The 20,661-nt window shown below is 42.8% G+C and overlaps 2 protein-coding genes across 3 annotated transcripts in view; one reads left to right on the forward strand and one right to left on the reverse strand.

The window, feature by feature from the left end:
• LOC133482203 (rap1 GTPase-activating protein 2-like) overlaps positions 1-7,514 on the reverse strand; it is a 73,608-nt gene extending 66,094 nt beyond the window's left edge. For both annotated transcript variants that reach the window (XM_061782064.1, XM_061782063.1), the window contains exons 1-2: positions 7,274-7,514; positions 5,111-5,146 (exon numbers count right to left, since the gene is read on the reverse strand). In XM_061782064.1, the coding sequence (XP_061638048.1) occupies positions 5,111-5,146; positions 7,274-7,317 (80 nt within the window). In that variant the 5' untranslated portion in view covers positions 7,318-7,514. The remainder of the gene's footprint in view (positions 1-5,110; positions 5,147-7,273) is intronic.
• The window catches only part of tp53i13 (tumor protein p53 inducible protein 13), a 400,199-nt gene that overhangs the window by 229,045 nt on the left and 150,493 nt on the right, over positions 1-20,661 (forward strand). The window lies entirely within an intron of this gene.

Here is a 20,661-nt window from a genome sequence, read left to right on the forward strand (position 1 = left end):
TGTAAATGTTACCAATTACAGAGAAAACACAAATGATTTTTGATAATTATAAAAATAAAAATTTTATATCGCATTTAACGTAGCTCAACAGAACATGCTCCTGCTCACATCACCTGTTTGCCGAGCGATTACTTGGCAGATTCCATAAGGCTCAGTTATTCCTAACTCGTAGGCCAATAAAAAATGGCACGTCAGTCACACAAACTAGGGGCTGTCGGCGTATGTGACACGTCAAACAGACACACATTACAGCAAGTTACTGATTAGAAACACAAGTGGCAATTTCAAGAGAGGTTTCAATCACACACACAAAAAAAAACAACAACTTTGGATGAGCCATCACTGTCAACTACACATCTGCTTTGTATTGATATATATGGTATATGTTTCAAATGGCATTTTAGATTCCTTAAAGTGTGACTATGAAATATAGCTCGACAAATCAATGTCCCTCGGGGATATTTTCTGTGTGGTAATTTGTGTCCTGCAGTTGTATATTTTGAAACCTCTCATTAATAACACACTGGTAACGCCAGTGATTCACTGATAATAAGTCTCCCCGTATGTGGCAAAGATAGCAGGAATAAATACATTTTGTTGCTCCTGTTGTTATTTTATATGTACAACTGAGTCTAGTGAGTCAGGTTTGAAGTAGTCTTGGAGAAGCTGATTTATGGCACAAATAGCAAATAGATGACACACATAGTTTAGCAACAAGGCTGAGTCAGAGAGGGATACAGTCAGAGTCTGTTCTGTGTATGTGTGAACATACTGGGACAAGCAGTCTGGACACTGATAAAATGAATATGGATACATGGATAGAGACAAAAACACATGCAACCTCCACCTGTCCCCTGCTACGCAACTGCTACTGTTGGGTTTTTGAAGTTGAATTGCAGAAGAGACAAGAGGTGCTTCTCATGCGCAATATCCGCAAAGAACATTCAATGAAGCATGCTGCTGTTGAGTCAATTGCCACGCTTGCTTGCTAAGTAGATGGTAAATCTACATTATCCACAGCCATAACAGTGACATGAGGAAATGTAATAAAACATCCAGATGTGCAAGTTAATCAAAACAATAAACATACAACCTAATGAGAGAGCGATCTATCCATAAGTTATTAAACTGTCGTATATTAATGATAAGTCACATTGCAGATTGCAAGAAAATTGACATATCCGAGTGATGTTACAACAATGGATGCAGTATGCGGAAAGCTGCTTTTTAATGATGCCTCACACGTATACTTCTGACTGACAAGATCCAAACAACAAACAGAATAAGTTGTTCAAAAGACACCAGAAGAATCTAGCCTCGAGCCGAACCTCTCATGAGACCTGATCAGGCGCTTGTTGTTTTTCTGATGTACGCCACAAAGACACTATGATGTCCTACAATGAGCCTCATTTTGAAAGGATCTTAAATGATTGACCCATTATCTGATCTCACACCAGCCAAAAGCAAATTGATTATTGAGGCAAAAGTTGTATTATCCAGCCTTGGAAAATATTGTAATACACTGCAATGTTTTAATCTCTACGATCTAATCTTTATCATTTACAGTTCAGTTCAAAAGTCTGAGTCCACCGCTAACTGTTGTTTTAATGAGCCTTATGATCCCACCGGAAAACAGATTTTCACAACACTTTGTATAGGAAGGGCATATGAACAAAGGAAAACCCGATTAAATTTTGGTGATCATTTGGTGCAGATTGATTTATTGATACAGTATCCACCGTTTGAGTTACTATGGCATCAGCTGTCCGCCCCCAAAATCATAATCCATCCATCCATCCATTCTCTACCGCTTATCCGGGTCGGGTCGCGGGGGCAGTAGCTTCAGCAGGGACGCCCAGACTTCCCTCTCCTCAGCCACTTCATCCAGCTCTTCCGGGGGGATCCCGAGGCGTTCCCAGGCCAGCCGAAGGATGTGTAGTCTCTCCAGCGTGTCCTGGGTCGTCCCCGGGGTCTCCTCCCGGTGGGACATGCCCGGAACACCTCACCAGGGAGGCGTCCGGGAGGCATCCGAATCAAATGCCCCAGCCACCTCATCTGGCTCCTCTCAATGCGGAGGAGCAGCGGCTCTACTCTGAGATCCTCCCGGATGACCGAGCTTCTCACCCTATCTCTAAGGGAGAGCCCGGACACCCTGCGGAGGAAACTCATTTCGGCCGCTTGTATCCGGGATCTTGTTCTTTCGGTCACGACTCACAGCTCATGACCATAGGTGAGGGTAGGAACGAAGATCGACCGGTAAATTGAAAGCTTCGCCTTTCGGCTTAGCTCTTTCTTTACCACAACGGACCGATACAAAGTCCGCATCACTGCAGACGCTGCACCGATCCGCCTGTCGATCTCCCGTTCCATTCTTCCCTCACTCGTGAACTAGACCCCAAGATACTTGAATTCCTCCACTTGGGTCAGGATCTCATCCCCGACCTGGAGATGGCATGCCACCCTTTTCCGACTGAGGACCATGGTCTCAGATTTGGAGGTGCTGATTCTCATCCCAGCCGCTTCACACTCGGCTGCGAACTGCTCCAATGAGAGTTGGAGGTCACGGCTTGATGAAGCCAACAGAACTGCAAAAAGCAGAGATGCAATACTGAGGCCACCAATCCGGACCCCCTCTACGCCTCGGCTGCGCCTAGAAATTCTGTCCATAAAAGTTATGAACAGAATCGGCGACAAAGGGCAGCCTTGGCGGAGTCCAACCCTCACCGGGAACGAGTCTGACTTACTGCCGGATATGCGGACCAAACTCTGACTCTGGTCGTACAGGGACCGAACAGCCCGTATCAGGGGGTTCGGTACCCCATACTCCCGAAGCACTCTCCACAGGACTCCCCGAGGGACACGGTCGAACGCCTTCTCCAAGTCCACAAAACACATGTAGACTGGTTGGGCGAACTCCCATGCACCCTCGAGTACCCTGCCGAGGGTGTAGAGCTGGTCCACTGTTCCACGGCCAGGACGAAAACCAAACTGCTCCTCCTGAATCTGAGATTCGACTTCCCGACGGACCCTCCTCTCCAGCACCCCTGAATAGACCTTACCTGGGAGGCTGAGCAGTGTGATCCCCCTGTAGTTGGAACACACCCTCCGGTCCCCCTTCTTAAAAAGGGGGACCACCACCCCAGTCTGCCAATCCAGAGGCACTGTCCCCGATGTCCACGCGATGTTGCAGAGGCGTGTCAACCAGGACAGCCCCACAACATCCAGAGCCTTTAGGAACTCCGGGCGAATCTCATCCACCCCCAGGGCCCTGCCACCGAGGAGCTTTTTAACTACCTCGGTGACCTCAAACCCAGAGATAGGAGAGCCCGCCTCAGAGAACCCACACTCTGCTTCCCCATGGGAAGGCGTGTCGGTGGAATTGAGGAGGTCTTCGAAGTATTCTCCCCACCGACCCACAACGTCCCGAGTCGAGGTCAGCAGCGCCCCATCCCCACTATACACAGTGTTGGTGGTGCACTGCTTTCCTCTCCTGAGACGTCGGATGGTGGACCAGAATTTCCTCGAAGCCGTCCGGAAGTCTTTCTCCATGGCCTCACCGAACTCCTCCCATGCCCGGGTTTTTGCTTCAGCGACCACCAGAGCTGCATTCCGCTTGGCCAGCCGGTACCCTTCAGCTGCCTCAGGAGTCCCACAGGCCAAAAAGGCCCGATAGGACTCCTTCTTCAGCTTGACGGCATCCCTCACCGTTGGTGTCCACCAACGGTTTCGGGGATTGCCGCCACGACAGGCACCGACCACCTTACGGCCACAGCTCCGGTCGGCCGCCTCAGCAATGGAGGCGCGGAACATGGTCCACTCGGACTCGATGTCCCCCGCCTCTCCTGGAACATGAGCAAAGTTCTGTCGGAGGAGTTGAAACTCCTTCTGACAGGGGATTCTGCCAGACGTTCCCAGCAGACCCTCACAATACGTTTGGGCCTGCCACGTCGGACCGGCATCTTCCCCCACCATCCGAGCCAACTCACCACCAGGTGGTGATCAGTTGACAGCTCCGCCCCTCTCTTCACCCGAGTGTCCAAGACATGCGGCCGCAAGTCCGATGACACGACCACAAAGTCGATCATCGAACTGCGACCTAGGGTATCCTGGTGCCAAGTGCACGTGTGGACACCCTTATGCTTGAACATGGTGTTCGTTATGGACAATCCGTGACGAGCACAGAAGTCCAATAACAGAACACCGCTCGGGTTCTGATCGGGGGGGGGCCGTTCCTCCCAATCGCGCCCTTCCAGGTCTCACTGTCATTGCCCACGTGAGCATTGAAGTCCCCAACAGAACAATGGAGTCGCCAGCGGGAGCGCTCTCCAGCACCCCCTCCAAGGACTCCAACAAGGGTGGGTACTCTGAACTGCTGTTTGGTGCATAGGCAAAAACAACAGTCAGGACCCGTCCCCCCACCCGAAGGCGGAGGGAGGCTACCCTCTCGTCCACCGGGGTGAACCACAACGTACAGGCGCCGAGCCGGGGGGCAATAAGTATACCCACACCTGCTCGGCGCCTCTCACCATGGGCAACTCTAGAGTGGAAGAGAGTCCAACCCCTCTCGAGAGGACTGGTACCAGAGCCCAAGGTGTGTGTGGAGGCGAGTCCGACTATATCGAGTCGGAACTTCTCGACCTCACACACCAGCTCGGGCTCCTTCCCTGCCAGAGAGGTGACATTCCACGTCCCTAGAGCCAGCTTCTGTAGCCGGGGATCGGATCGCCAAGGTCCCCGCCTTCGGCCACCACCCAGCTCACACTGCACCTGACCCCTATGGCCCCTCCCACAGGTGGTGAGCCCATGGGAAGGGGGACCCACGTTACCCTTTCGGGCTGTGCCCGGCCGGGCCCCATGGGTGCAGGCCCGGCCACCAGGCGCTCGCCTTCGAGCCCCACCACCAGGCCTGGCTCCAGTGGGGGACCCCGGTGGCCCGCGTCCGGGCAAGGGAAAACGAAGTCCATTGTTTGTCGTCATCATTAGGGGTCTTAGAATCATAATACCCAAAAATTTAATGGTAGCCAAAGACTTGTTGCATGTTACTGTAATTAGCCTAGTTGGAGGTAATCACAATGCTGTGGCCATTTCAGGTCACTTTAGAGACACTCACCGGGCTTTCAACGCTGACAAAGTAGACTTGTCAATCCTGTAGAGAAATGTGAGAGAAAGAAAGTTAATGATCACGATTTACTCTAAATTCCCTCAAAAGCAGCAGTTCTGTTCTTCCCTTTTACTGCTTTTTGTGGACATATGGAGACGAGAGACAAAGACCTTGATTATTAAAGAGTTAGAGATGGAGATTTATAACTTCCTTTTTGCGTCACAGTGTTTTCCTAAGGGTGCTTTGTAAATGCCACTGAGCGTCAAAGGATTCCAATTTTACTTGCGCCTGATCCGCATGTTCCACTGTATTCATTGGATTGGAAACCACCACAAGCTACCAAGATCACATCTGGTGTCTCAGTGATGGTAAGGACTCTATGTTCTTGGATCAGCACATGTTTTTGCAAAAAGTTTTGTTGTCTTTCTTCTTGGAAGCATTTATGACACAAATTCTTAAATCCCATTAATTTGGATGTATAATCGTGTGGAACGGTGTGCAATCTATCTTATGCAGGGACACGTTTATTTCGTTTGTCTTGTTCTTTACCATGTCCAGTTGGTGTTCAAATGTGATTTTATGCTCTCCATGAGAAAACATGAATATATATATATATATATATATATATATATATCATTTTACCCATGGTCGAAATGTTTTCCTCCGATGACCAGATACAGAAAAATCAAAGACTGCATTGGCCACTTGGAAATTCTTCAATTTTAATTCATTAAACACACTAAAACCAACCCATCAAGCAAGTAGTATTTTAGGTAGTATTTGACAGCTTAGGCTGTATATCATTCTCTTAAGCATGGCTGGAAATTTACATTGGAGCGCTATTGAAAAACCGCCGCCTGGTAAGAAGTTTTTCTGTCCATGACTGCAGGCCAGCACCAGTTTGAGAAGTTTTATGGCTCTCACACTGCTCCAGCACGTACTACAATTTATGCTATCCATGTCAAGTTTCTCAAAACTGGATCTATTCCTGACAAGCCACGCAGCGGAAGGTCTGCCCCTACCACTACTGTCAAACACTGAACACTGAGAGAACCTTCCCTCAGATGTTTTGGCTCTCAACTGCAGTCGGGGACAGAAAAACGGCTTGCTCAGCGGCAATATTGCCACGCTGCTCCAATGAAAATAAATATAAATATATATTATATAAATAAAAAAATAAGTATACAATGGATCCCCCCCCCCCATCCGTGGATATACCCGTCAGTAAATTAAAAAAAAATAAAAAAATAAAAAATATTTTTTTCCCCAAAATGTTTTATTTTATTTGGTTATTTTTATTTATTTATTTTTTGGGGGTGGGGGGGCGTCGGCTCAAACCGAATCCGATACCGCTTATTGGTGTTCATTCTCCACTTATTCAAGAAAATAACGTTTTGTTTTGTTTTCCAATGCAATTATAATGGCTGTCAATTACCCAGGGATTTTCGCTATTCACGGTACGGCCCAGTCCCTGTCCCCTGCGCAAAGCGGGGGCCCACTATATAGTGACTTTTGGGACACCATGTACATTTTTTATATATTGTAGCTGTTGAAAAATCGCTATATCACAACTTTCATGTCAAAGGTAACAAGGCAAATAGTTTTTCAGGATTTTGAGATGGCCTACGGTCCTTTGTCCCAAGAGAATAGATCCGGGCCTGCACTGAGCAGTAAGTGAAACAAATCTCCACATTCAGAACCAAGACAAGCGGAATCTGTACTAAGCTAACCATTTTTAAAGGAGGATACTTATGAGGTATGTCAAACAAATCACATCTTGACACGGAGCATTTTTGTTTCTGGCCGCAAATGTCCCCCGGGCCATTGTTTGGACACTCCTGATCTAACCAGTAAAACAGGAAACCTGACAGTTAAGAGTAATGTCCAACGTGTGTATGCGCCATGTCACAACAGAGAAGCAACAATAAAACAGTGTAGAGCAAGCAGAAACAAAAGTGGCTCCTTATTACAAAAGCTCCCTTGAACGGCGACAGCGCAGACTGAAACAGCATGAGACCTCCACCCGCCCTTCCTTCCTTTCAGAAAAAGTCCTGCACCACACACCAAAACTAAAACCACAACTAATATGTGCATAAAAATGAAATGTACCGTAAATACTGTATGGATGTAAAATGCACACATTCATGCAATGAAAAGATAAAGATACAGTACCATCCAAATCCACCAAATGAGACGCTTCTCCTTCTCCTCAGCATTTTTATCCCACTCAACTCCAAAAATGGCACACTCAGGCTTTATCAGCTGGGAAATGTGTGCTCTGCTGTCAGTCTCTGTCTCTCACTTTGTCTCTCTTAGCGTCCCCTCTCTTACAGCTCCTTTATCCGGGCTATTCTGTCCACTGGGTCAACCGTCCAGTCCGTTTCCTGAAAGACCGCTTGCTTTGTCACAGGCAGTTCAACACAAAGTCTCACTCTCTGAAACATACAGGTGCATAGAGTATACATGGTGGATGGAGGGGAGGGTTAAAGGTGGGGAGGGGCCACAAGAACCCATCTGAGTCTGTGAGTTTAGTTCCCCCCACAATCTTACAGGTCTATTTGAAGCTCTTGAATGATGTGTAGCCCCAAAACCATCTGCAAACCACCATTGTAACATCTCGCCTGCGTTATGTGTGCCCCTATAAACTGAAACCATAACAGATCATTTGTTTTAAAATGACATAAAAAGGCACATTGCAATGCAAAAAATAAGTTAGGATATAACTCAAGTACTTTAGATGAGATGAGTGAGAACACAAATTAAACAAGTACAAAGGGGAACAGTGGTCTACAGTATATATTGTGCGCAACCACCCGTGGTGTGAGGAAAAGGGAGTGTACTTCCTGACACCCTTCCTCCTCACGCTGACAGTTCACACAACTCACACACTCTCTACGCACTTCATTCAGTTTGAATCTCTCCGTGCATGCTTACATGGGTGTGGGCTGTGTTGTTTTCGGTCAGTTTCCTCTCAAGGGACACCAATGGGTATCATAAATAACATTTCAAAATGTTTTTTTTTTTTTTTATATCTAAAAACCTGAAAGAAAACATGCATCTTTACAAAATAGTTCATTAATCCATGGCCATAGAGTAATACCAGCAAAAGAAAACATGTTATAATCTTCAATTGTATCTTTTGTTACCCTAAAGAACTCTAAAAATACATAAATATTAAATATAAGTATTAAGACCATCCACAAGAAATACAGTAACCAGTAATCTGTGTACTCAAACCTTGTTTTTGTTTGTTTCTTTTTAACCAAGTACGAATATACATGAACAAGTTAGACGTCATAAACATGTAATAATCATACAAGCCTTTCCTAATGACCACCATACAATAATACCTTGAGGATCTTCATAGTAAAAAGCAGGCAAATGCATTGTGTGTGCAAAAACAACCAGCAACAACAATAAATTCAATAATAATCATAATAATACAAATTGTACTTTACATACTGTTCATTTGGCCTGGATGGAATGTTCCCATCATAGGTTGTACTGAAATTTGCCCTCAGCTCATCATTATTAATAAGAGAAATGGAGTCATGATACATTTTTGGTCATTTTTGAGTCAGTTTAACGATTGGAAAATTACAGGATTATATGATGCATATATAAGACCTGATAACACAAAAACCATGCACCTCTCTAACCTCTGACAACAGCGATCTTGCATACAACTTTGATTGCATACACGTGGCATATGTGACAAATAAAAACACGAGTGGTTCAGAACAATCAAGTCAATTTTCTTACTTTGTCACAGAAATTATTAACCAGTGGGTGTTATAGTGAATTGGGTTTTGGGAATTTGGGGATAATAAAATTTAGGGTGTTACGTAAATGGTGCAACATGCCAATAACCTGCTGGGAGATAAATGAAGTGGATCAGATGATGTGTGTAATGTGAAAATTGATGTTAAACTGACAAGACTTTGTCTCCATCGCTTAGTTTTTACAGCTCTATTATGTCGGTGTTTGAATATTCTAATTGAACCTCAATGTCAACCAACTGAAGATGCATAATCTCAGACGTGGATAAAGGGAAATGAGTAAAGGGGAGAGAGAATATCGATCTTACAACCGTTGGGTGAAGTCAAACGTATACAGTATGTGTGTGTATATATTTAAGTATATAGTATCTTAAATGAGCATTACAATTGTTGTGCGTGTAGCATGGTGCAGTGCCTTCAAGTGGCTAGATATAAAAATTCAAGTGATGATTTTTTTTGTTGTTGTTTCTATGACACGTAAATGGTGATTATATCATGCATAATGCAACCTTACAGAGACAAATCTATTTCACTGTTTTTCTATATTGAGCATATCGTTGTTCCTTGCAGGCTCCTGAAAGGATGAAAATCTATGGCTCGCCAGAGTTGACGGAAACTGTTATTATATGAATGTGTTATCGATCGCTAAGCAATCATGGAGATAACGACATGCCACAAACGGGACCAAGTCATTGCTTTGCAACTCCCGAGTCAAGTCTCAAGTCATTAGCCTCAAGTGTCGAGTCAAGTCGCCAGTCCTACACTTTGAGTTTTGAGTCCTTTCAAGTCATTTTATCAACAAAATAAAATATATATTTTAGTCTATTCTGTATATTTATATTCATACATACATAATATACTGCCCTTATATATATTTTAAAATCCATATTTCTCAATACAAATTTGATGAACAATTTCATGGAACCTTGATACGAAAACTAGGAGCTGATCAAATTTTTTGCACTATCAAAGTCAATCGTCAAAGGGGGCTTCAAAACCGATTGATAGTAGGTTTCCAGTTATTCTATGAAAATGCTATGCTATGACATACATTTTCCTCACTTTATTTCTGAAATGACAAACAGACCTGTCACAAATAAGAATTTGCATCAAATAGTGCTGCTTTTAGTAATCGAGTATTCAACTAACAATTCTATGGAAATAATCAAGTATAACGATAAAATAGATTTTTTGCTTGGTTATTATGGATGCACAAGAGAAAATGAGACATTTCACTTACTAATGAAAGACCAAATGGTTTCCTCTTTTTAGATAATCCACAGTAAATTGTACTTACGGATGTAGCGTTGAACTGTCTCCAAACATTTCTAGTGAGGCAATTTCAAACACAAATATATATATATATATATATATATATATATTTACGTTTAAACTTGCCATTTCTTGTATCTAAAACAAGGCATTCATTTAAAAAAAGAGGAACACAAGAAGTTTGTCCTCTTGTTATAAAGGTACATTTTTCTCCAACGGTGGTATCTCAGTCAGAACACTAGGGGGCACTACGTAAAAATATGACATCAAAAAGAGGCGAAGAAAAGGACACCAAGAGGAATATCGTTTCACGTCGAATACATGCTGTGTGCTGATCGACTGGTAAATAAAGTGAATAAAAATAGAAATACAGTACAAGACCGATTCTTTAGAACACTACACTGACAAAAGGCTGACTGGCAACAACAACAAAAAAAAAGGTTGACAGCTCTTTTCAATCTTTTTTCGCCACTCACTAATCCTTTTCTACTTTTCTTTTTTTCATTAGCCTCTCACCCCTACCACGAACCATTTTTCAGAATGTCTTAGTAACTTATCTCCAGTCTATAAGAAAATTCAATCATACTACCGTTTCCATTCGCTTTAACCCCGACCTCCACCTTATCGTTTCTAGGGAAGCCGCTCTCGGTTTCTTTACCCAACTGCCCAGTATGAAACCACAGCTACTTCGTGGCCAAAATTTTGTATTTTGTGCATTTGTTACATCTTGTTCGTTGCCACACTTATTACGAATTCAGTGCATTTCTAACTTTTCTTCATATTCATATCGAGCATAATTCCTCTATCGCGGAATTTTGTACGTATGCTGCCATTTTTATTTTTGATTTTTTGCATTTTATCATAAGGTGCCACCTACTTGTCATTGTTCTGCTCCTTGATGGGTTTTAGTCAAAGTGACAGTATGACCCCCACGCAAACACAGTATACGCCCATGTACATGTTCATACAGACTACAACACATACAGTCGCTTCCTACATCCACTGCATGCACTAATGCACATAGCGCTGCACTCACACAAGCTGACATAATCGTTCATGCGGGCACATTAACATGGTATGACAGTGGCAAATAGAGAGAGACAAACACACACACGTACAGGCTATTTTTTTGTTGTTATCTTTACAACCCCAATTCCAATGAAGTTGGGACATTGTGTTAAACATAAATAAAAACAGAACACAATGATGTTCAACCTATATTTAATTTAATACACTACAAATACAAGATATTTAATGTTCAAACTGATCAACTTTATTGTTTATAGTAAATAATCATTAACTTGGAATTTTATGGCTGCAACATGTTCCAAAAGAGCTGGGACAGGGTCATGTTTACCACTGTGTTACATCACCTTTTCTTTTAACAACATTCAATAAACGTTTGGGAACTGAGGACACTAATTGTTGAAACTTTGTAGGTGGAAATCTTTCCCATTCTTGCTTGATGTACAGTTTCAGCTGATCAACAGTCCGGGTCTCTTTGCATATTTTACGCTTCATAATGCGCCACAAATTTTCAATGGGAGACAGGTCTGGACTGCAGGCAGGCCAGTCTAGTACTCTTTTACTACGAAGCCACGCCGTTGTAACACGTGCAGAATGTGGTTTGGCATTGTCTTTCTAAAATAAGCAGGGGCGTCCTTGAAAAAGACTTGCTTGGATGGCAGCATATGTTTCTCCAAAACCTGTATGTACCGTACAGCATTAATGGTGCATTCACAGATGTGTAAATTACCCATGCCATTGGCACTAACACAGCCCCATACCAAAACAGATGCTGGCATTTTGAACTTTGCATCCATAACAGTCCGGATGCTTCTTTTCCTCTTTGGCCCGGAGGATACGACGTCCACAATATCCAAAAACAATTTGAAATGTGGACACATCGGACCGCAGACCACTTTTCCACTTTACATCAGTCCATCTTAGATGAGCTCGGGCCCAGAGAAGCCGGCGGCGTTTCTGGGTGTTGTTGATAAATGGCTTTTGCTTTGCATTGTAGAGTTTCAAGTTGCACTTACGGATGTAGCGCTGAACTGTATTTACTGACATCGGTTTTCTGAAGTGTTCCTGAGCCCGTGTTGTGATATCCTTTAGACATTGATGTCGGTTTTTGATGCAGTGCCGCCTGAGGGATCAAAGGTCACCGGCATTCAATGTTGGTTTTCGGCCTTGCCGCTTACATGCAGTGATTTCTCCAGATACTCTGAAACTTTTGACGATATTATGGACCGTAGATGATGAAATCCCTAAATTCTTTGCAATTGTACGTTGAGGAACATTGTTCTAAAACTGTTGGACTATTTTCTCACGCACTTGTTCACAAAGAGGTGAACCTCGCCCCATCTTTGCTTGTAAATGACTGAGCAATTGAGGGAAGCTCCTTTTATACCCAATCATGGCACCCACTAACACAGCCCCATACCAAAACAGATGCTGGCATTTTGAACTTTGCATCCATAACAGTCCGGATGCTTCTTTTCCTCTTTGGCCCGGAGGATACGACGTCCACAATATCCAAAAACAATTTGAAATGTGGACACATCGGACCGCAGACCACTTTTCCACTTTGCATCAGTCCATCTTAGATGAGCTCGGGCCCAGAGAAGCCGGCGGCGTTTCTGGGTGTTGTTGATAAATGGCTTTTGCTTTGCATTGTAGAGTTTCAAGTTGCACTTACGGATGTAGCGCTGAACTGTATTTACTGACATCGGTTTTCTGAAGTGTTCCTGAGCCCGTGTTGTGATATCCTTTAGACATTGATGTCGGTTTTTGATGCAGTGCCGCCTGAGGGATCGAAGGTCACCGGCATTCAATGTTGGTTTTCGGCCTTGCCGCTTACATGCAGTGATTTCTCCAGATACTCTGAAACTTTTGACGATATTATGGACCGTAGATGATGAAATCCCTAAATTCTTTGCAATTGTACGTTGAAGAACATTGTTCTAAAACTGTTGGACTATTTTCTCACGCACTTGTTCACAAAGAGGTGAACCTCGCCCCATCTTTGCTTGTAAATGACTGAGCAATTGAGGGAAGCTCCTTTTATACCCAATCATGGCACCCACCTGTTCCCAATTAGCCTGTTCACCTGTGGGATGTTCCAAACAAGTGTTTGATGAGCATTCCTCAACTTTCTCAGTCTTTTTTGCCACCTGTCCCAGCTTTTTTGGAACGTGTTGCAGCCATAAGATTCTAAGTTAATGATTATTTGCTAAAAACAATCAAGTTGATCAGTTTGAACATTAAATATCTTATCTTTGTAGTGTATTCAATTAAATGAACATGATTTGCAAATCATTGTATTGTGTTTTTATTTATGTTTGACACAACATCCCAACTTCATTGGAATTGGGGTTGTAGATCAGTGAAAAAGTGAATCAATTTTACATAGTTCCCATTCAATGCAAGAGGTTACAAACATAATGGCAAACTCTCACATGGGCAAACTGCCAACACTGTCCACACAAAGCTCAACTCACACATATACGGGCTTAAGTTCGCATTTACTTTGGTTTCTCTCTCAATTTGGAACAAAAATAAATATAAGTGACGCCCGATGCTTGCTGGGATAGGCTCCAGCACGCCCGCGCCCCTTGTGAGGATAAAGCGGTACACAAAATGGATGGATGGATAAATATAAGTGACACTTGTCTCTTCAGCCCCAGAGCATCAAATCATCGATTTGTACCCTCAACAGTTGACAAAGCTTTTCATTTGTGGTCTGACAGGGGGCGAATGGGCGTCAACAAACCTTTTCTAGATGTTTTTGCCTCTTTCGCCCAATTAACCCAAAAACTCAATACCCCTAAATTACACCACTTGAGATGTCTACAATTATGTTAAACGTGTCATACCACACTTCTCTAACAATTCTCCAACTACAATAATGAATGATATTGTATCGTTTGACCCAACAGAAAAAGGCACAATTACACACATCTCCAATAAAGCTGTTCCTTCCCTTTTTATAATCAAAACCTTAAGGGAACAAAATCTTCAAATACCACTCGAAGATGGAATGTGGGTCAAGGTTCTGGAGGGGGTGCATTCATCATCAGAATCAGAATCAGAATCAGCGAACACTTTTGAGACATAAAGACATTGACAAAAAAAAAACAGTCACTGAGCAGTGAAGGGTTGCTAGTTATCTGGTAATGCCGGTACATTGTTTTTGGTTTTTTTTGACAATTGTGCAAAAAGATGAGGAGTCCTCTAGCACTTAGAGCAGTTCGAATGACTAATATTGCAATGACCCTTGTGCAAGGGGCGCCGAGACTTCAAGGAGTGTATGCGCTTTAAAGTGACGAGCAGTGCGACACGTCTTGATTCAATTGAAAGCAGTGCATTGAGTAAACTATTCGAACTTTTTAAACAAATTTCTACAAATCAGCCCCAAATGCGACATGCGTAAGCTGACGGAGGCAATGTTGATGAGGAAGGCAAATTTCCCTATTGTGGGACTAATAAAGGTCATTTTATTTTATAAATATTCATTAATAATAATAATATACTTTTAACCCTATAGGCCCCTGTTCTTAGGTAATGTATACTCCTGTTTCAGACACATAAATTAACTGTTCAAAGTTGGTTACTTTCCCCTGTAACGTGGTTCCAGCCAGAACTAGGTGAAAAATGTAATGTATCACCCAATCACTTATTTCGGTGTTTCGCAACTACATGTCCCGATAGCTTAGTAATTAGCAAGGCTTCGCCATCTTTCTCCTGTTAATTACTCCTGGTCCTCCCTTTGTTATAACAATACTTGTCAGAAGTGTAGCTTATTCGTTGCCATGGAAGCGATGACTATTGACTTATGCTGCGTTGACGCAGGACGCGAGGCAAACTTTCACCTCGTCTGATTGAAGCATCTTGGCGACCCGATACAGCGCCGTACAGGACCCAGGCCATCAATAATGTCGGACGCTTTATTTTTTACATATCCGGAACAATGAGTGTTAAGGGTGTAACGAGTTAGCGTTCAGGAATTTCCAGAACAACGTATGGAGGATCTGTTACATTTGACAGCTCTGAAACTCTTATGGACCATGGAAGCATTTGGGAGTTACTTGCTGAAGACCCAACCGATGGCACGCAAAGACTGGATTTATTTAACCATCTGATGAAAATAAGTTTGTTTTTTTTTTCATTTCAACTTTTGTTAGCATCCTGCTAAGAGTTGCAAGGGTGTCAAAGGATTAGACAGTTTGCATTAGTCGTGACAATGTAATATGCTGTCTCTGCAGCTGCAGAGATGCTGAATAAATCAGTGAAAGAATAAATGGGTTTTGATTTCTTCATTCGTATTCCCACTGATGAAAGTAACTGGGACAAATCCTCAATGCTTGCCAGCTAAAAGGTTGTGGATTATTCCTTTCTTGTTGAGCTGGAATCAGCGTAGTACAGTGCTTTGCAGTATTGCCGACAACACCTGGCATCCAAGCACCAAAGCTCTTGAATGAGCTCTTCAGTGTAGTGTTGCTGTGTCAAGTGTCTTTTCTACGTTCAAGGTAATAAAAATACATTAACAGTATAAGTAGATAAACTTCCACAAATACGCATTGTAATAACAATACATCCATTTTCCTCCGGCGGCTGTGGCTCAGTTAATAGAGCGGGTCGTCCACTGATTGACTGACTGGGTCGGTGGTTCGAATCCCGGCTCTGCGTGTCCACTGTCGAAGTGTCTTTGAGCAAGACACTGAACCCTAAATTGCCTCCAGGTCGACATTGTAAATGAGAAACTGTTCCCCATCGCCTTACATGGTTAAACAAAGGAAATTAATTATCTGGGTTACAGGGACAGCACGCTGAGCATGGAGACTTCCCTGTCTCTGGCCAGCTGAGAAACATGGCCACACCAGCATGTCCTAGGCCTATCCCGGGAAATCATTCTGGTTGGTCATACCCTGAACACTTCAGAGAGGGATTCGAAGAAACATGCTCAACAATGTCACCTCAACTGTCTCTTCTCTCTTGATTTTAGCATTATTATAAAAAAGTCAAGTTCCAAGAATATCTGTCAAAACTGACACGCTATGCAATATGTGCCAGTCATATTTGACCTAACAAAGAAACTGTGGTAAAATATCAGTGCATATACTGTAATGCGATAAACGTGTCTAAGGTTCATCATATTTTACTGCACTGTACCAGTTGTTTTCTACTATTATCTCAAACACGTACCCAGAGCTGCAGAATTCGCTGCATCCTGCTGCTCCTTTATGTTCCGCATACAGTAGGGTACACACCCCCACAGGCTTGATTTTGGCACACTCGCCATATATATATATATATATATATATATGCGCCATGTATATATAAGGACACAAGCTTGAAAAAAAATGCCCACACATGCATGAGAATTCATGCTTGAACTGAGATTTACCTATCAGCTGGCACTCAAGAGTTACAGCAATGCTTGCCAAAAATGACTTCAGTCCAGTCTTCATCGTTAAAATACTACCAGCAATACATTTTCCACTATTTCCATCTTTGGCAGTATTTTCCATCACTACAACTTCAATAAGCGAGTAATATTTTCAGTTAATTGAATAACAATAGGAAGGGACTCTAACCACCCACGCACATATGCAGAATTTTAACTTCATGGTGTCACACACCATACACACACACGCACACACACACACAAACGTGCCATATGGTGTCATAAACCAACACAGAATATGGCAACCATAACCAGACATTGCAGCGGTACGCGGAAGAAAATTTGCATGCCGTCACGCTTCCACTCACACTGTACACACACAATGGAAATAATCCCCGCATCTTTATGGATTAAGGATATTGAGAACATTGAAGTCAAGAAATCCTTCAAATAGATCCCCACTTCACTTGTTTTGGTGCAAATGCTGAGGAGTCGTACAAAGCCAGCAACTCATGCCGCCTCTTGTCTCTATCTGGAGAGTTCTCACACTAATCATAGAAAAACGCCTGCTCTTCCCATCAGTGTTTTGGCTTTCCATTTGCTGCTGTCAGCTAGCCAATGCCTTACCTTGGCTCCCCTGATGATCCTTTGCAAGCTGGGGTGAACATCTTGCAGTCAGTGGACAACGCAACATTAGCAGTGGAGCAGCTGACAGAGCAGGAGAGGTTGAGGGAATGCAGGAGAGAAAGAGGGAGCAAGGGAGTGCGGGGGGGGGAGGCAATGCACATGGGGGGAAGGGTACAGTGACACAGCGCTGGGTAGGGCAGAATTATGAAAAGTGTGTGTGTGTGTGAGAGAGAGAGAGAGAGAGAGAGAGAGAGAAAGCAAGCATGAGAGAGATGCTGTTACCATGGAGAGGGATACGCCTAAACTACTTCAAAGCTTTTTGAGACCGACAAGAAAGAAGCAAGAAGAGAAAGTCAGGCTATAAAAGGACAACTAAGGTTGAAACACTATCACACTATAAATAAGTTCAATACACTTTCATATTTGATTGACAGTATAAAAATGTCTTTGAAATGAAAATTCAACTCTAAAACGGAAAAGCAGTGTCCCAGCTTGTAGTGTTGTCAACAAAAGAGCGGCCATGTAGAATTCAAGTCCGTCCATTCCATTTTTATGCTATTCAGTGACACAGGGAGTTGCAGCCTGTCCAGGCTAAACTTGGGTGAAAGGCGGACAACACACTGAACTGACTACCAGTCAATCACAGGGCAGGGTGTGAAACACGACACTATCACTGACACTGACACTACATTACTATTACTTTTTAATAGTTTTCATTTCTGGTCTTTATAATTGATTCAAATCATTTAATTTCTTCTACTAATGATTTGCAATTCAGGGCTGATGAACTTTTCCACCACAGTGATCCTTCATTGAAGAAGGTGCTATACAATTGCATGCATCTGGTTAGTTTTCCAGAGAAAAACAAGCAAAATATAATCAGACCCTCTCGTTGAAGCTATTTGTTATTGATCTTGTTTCCTCCCTGCGGCTCTGACGGCATACACTGATCCACCTCACTGAGAAAACAGGAAGGAGAGACAGATGATTTAATTAGGCTCATCCTCCTCGGTAGATAGACCCATTGTAGAAGAGAACGCTAACGGGTGCATGGTCATGCAAAGCTAGTGGCACCGTCGGCCTGAAGACACAACCAGTGCCAAAATGATGTGAAATAGCTCGACTAGAAATGCGTTTTAAGACTATTAGGGATTTTGTTGATGATGTTAAGGTTTGTCGGGGCTAATTTGTCCTGCTGGCTGTGGTTGCCTTGGAAACCTGTTTTTCTCTTTGGCAAGGGCTTCCAGAGACTTGGTTTAGAGTTGCTATAATTGGCCACTCTAAACTCATAAATCACATCACTACTAAAAATATTAACTGGGGAGACTGTTTACATTTTTGTCATTTCAATGTGAGTCACAAGTGGCAAAATAAACCAAGACAAAATTTAACAATGCACTCTGTTATTTTTTAATCAGTGAGGAGCATATATTTTTCTGCGATTGGCTAGTGACCAGTCCAGGGTGTAACCTGCCTCTCGCCCAAAGTCGGCTTCGATAGCCTCCAGCTGTCCCGTGACCCTAATGATGTAAGCTGTATATAAAATGGATGGGGAGACATGTTCATGCCTCTTGCCCGGGAGTTGGTTGGCTCCAGCACCTTAGTGAGGACAAGATGGATGGATGGATATTTCACTATGACAAAGTACACGTTAAGCTTGATAACATCCAACTCCACAGGTAATAGGATGAAAATTACAAAACAGGTGTAACTATTTACTCTCCAATTAGCCACTGTTTCAGCCTCCTTTAAAGAAAGAAAAAAACGCTGGTCATAATGTCGCTGAACTGGTTTCTTTTTCTTATAGGGGCAGTTACCCCATTATGCCAGACAGGACAGCAATTTCAGGGACACATACAAAATGTTCCATATGATCATGAAAATAAGAATATACATGATCAACATGACCCGTTTTATCAAAAAAAAAAACCTGGACAAAACCATGTGAATTGTTTTTTTTGATTGAGTGTCATTTAACCACTTGTTACACAAAGCAGTGTGTGGGACATGCCAAAATCATGTACATCCAATAAAAAAATGACATAAATGAAGGAAACACATTTTAAGAAACTTGTCATTGTACTGATATGTGTGGAAACTGGAAATGTTTGCCCACTTTATAATACGAGCTCAGCTCATTATTCTGTTACATTTTCATGATGACTGAGTGATTCTGGTAAGGACACCAAATAAAGACACTTTATAGTGATGTTGACTCATATGCTAATAAAAAATTTTTTTGTATTTAAATAAATGCACTACTGAACCCAAAGTATTAAAAAATACATTTTTAGTGAACTGATTTATATTAAAGAAAAAGAAAGAAAAAAAAATGCTCAGATGTACTCAATATTTCCAGTATTCGCCCCTATTATTACACTTCCCTCTGGTGGCTGCTGGTTGACATTGCATCTTATCGCAAAACTATTGAACGTAATACTCGTGCAATACATGCACGCCTGCTGAAGACAACCGACACACACCAAAAGACAAGGAAAGTGTGGCTATTGAACCCTGAACAAGTGTATCTAATCTTGTGGCTGACGAACGTCTGCCCCCTGGTTGTCATTTGAGGTTGTATTTTAATAGCTGGAATTTAATGACAGGTAAAACATGCATGGGGTAGGGTGATGAAGACAACAGGCGCTTGCAACGATCTTTTAACTGTGTCACAAGTGTAGAAATAAGTCAAACACTACAGTCAATACCTGTACTGTATTGTAAAACCAATTATTTACTCACTCTTTGAAGCTGCCTGTAGTGGAAAGAGACAGAAGGTGGGTGCAGAGAAACACTGTCACCTAGTGGTGTTAATACCACACTTATGGGTAAGTCAGTCTTTTGTACAAAAACGCTAATTCCAATGACGTTGGGATGTGTAAAATGTGAATAAAAACAGTACACAATTATTTGCAAATCCTTTTCAGCCTATATTCAATTGAATGCAGTGTCAGGTGTGTTATGTGACAGAAGAGTCTCTGCTAGGATGAAGGACAAAGTTTATAAAACAGTGGTGAGGCCAGCCATGATGTACGGATTAGAGACAGTGGTACTGAAGAGACAACAGGAAGCAGAGCTGGAGGTGGCGGAAATGAAGATGTTGAGGTTCGCTCTCGGAGTGACCAGGTTGGATAAAATTAGAAATGAGCTCATCAGAGGGACAGCCAAGGTTTGATGTTTTGGAGACAAAGTTAGAGAGAGCAGACTTCAATGGTTTGGACACGTCCAGAGGAGAAATAGTGAGTATATTGGTAGAAGGATGATGAGGATGGAGCTGCCAGGCAAGAGGCCAAAGAGAAGGTTGATGGATGTCATGAGGGAAGACATGATTGCAGTTGATGTTCGAGAGGAGGATGCAGGAGATAGGCTTACATGGAAAAGGATGCCACCCAATTGGCATCTGTTATGGCCTGCACGCAGGGCCGCTTTCATCGAGCAGTAGAACCGCTCACACAACCCGTTGGCCTGTGGGT

This window comes from Phyllopteryx taeniolatus, chromosome 8, assembly GCF_024500385.1.
Source record: "Phyllopteryx taeniolatus isolate TA_2022b chromosome 8, UOR_Ptae_1.2, whole genome shotgun sequence".
Taxonomy (NCBI): Eukaryota; Metazoa; Chordata; class Actinopteri; order Syngnathiformes; family Syngnathidae; genus Phyllopteryx; species Phyllopteryx taeniolatus.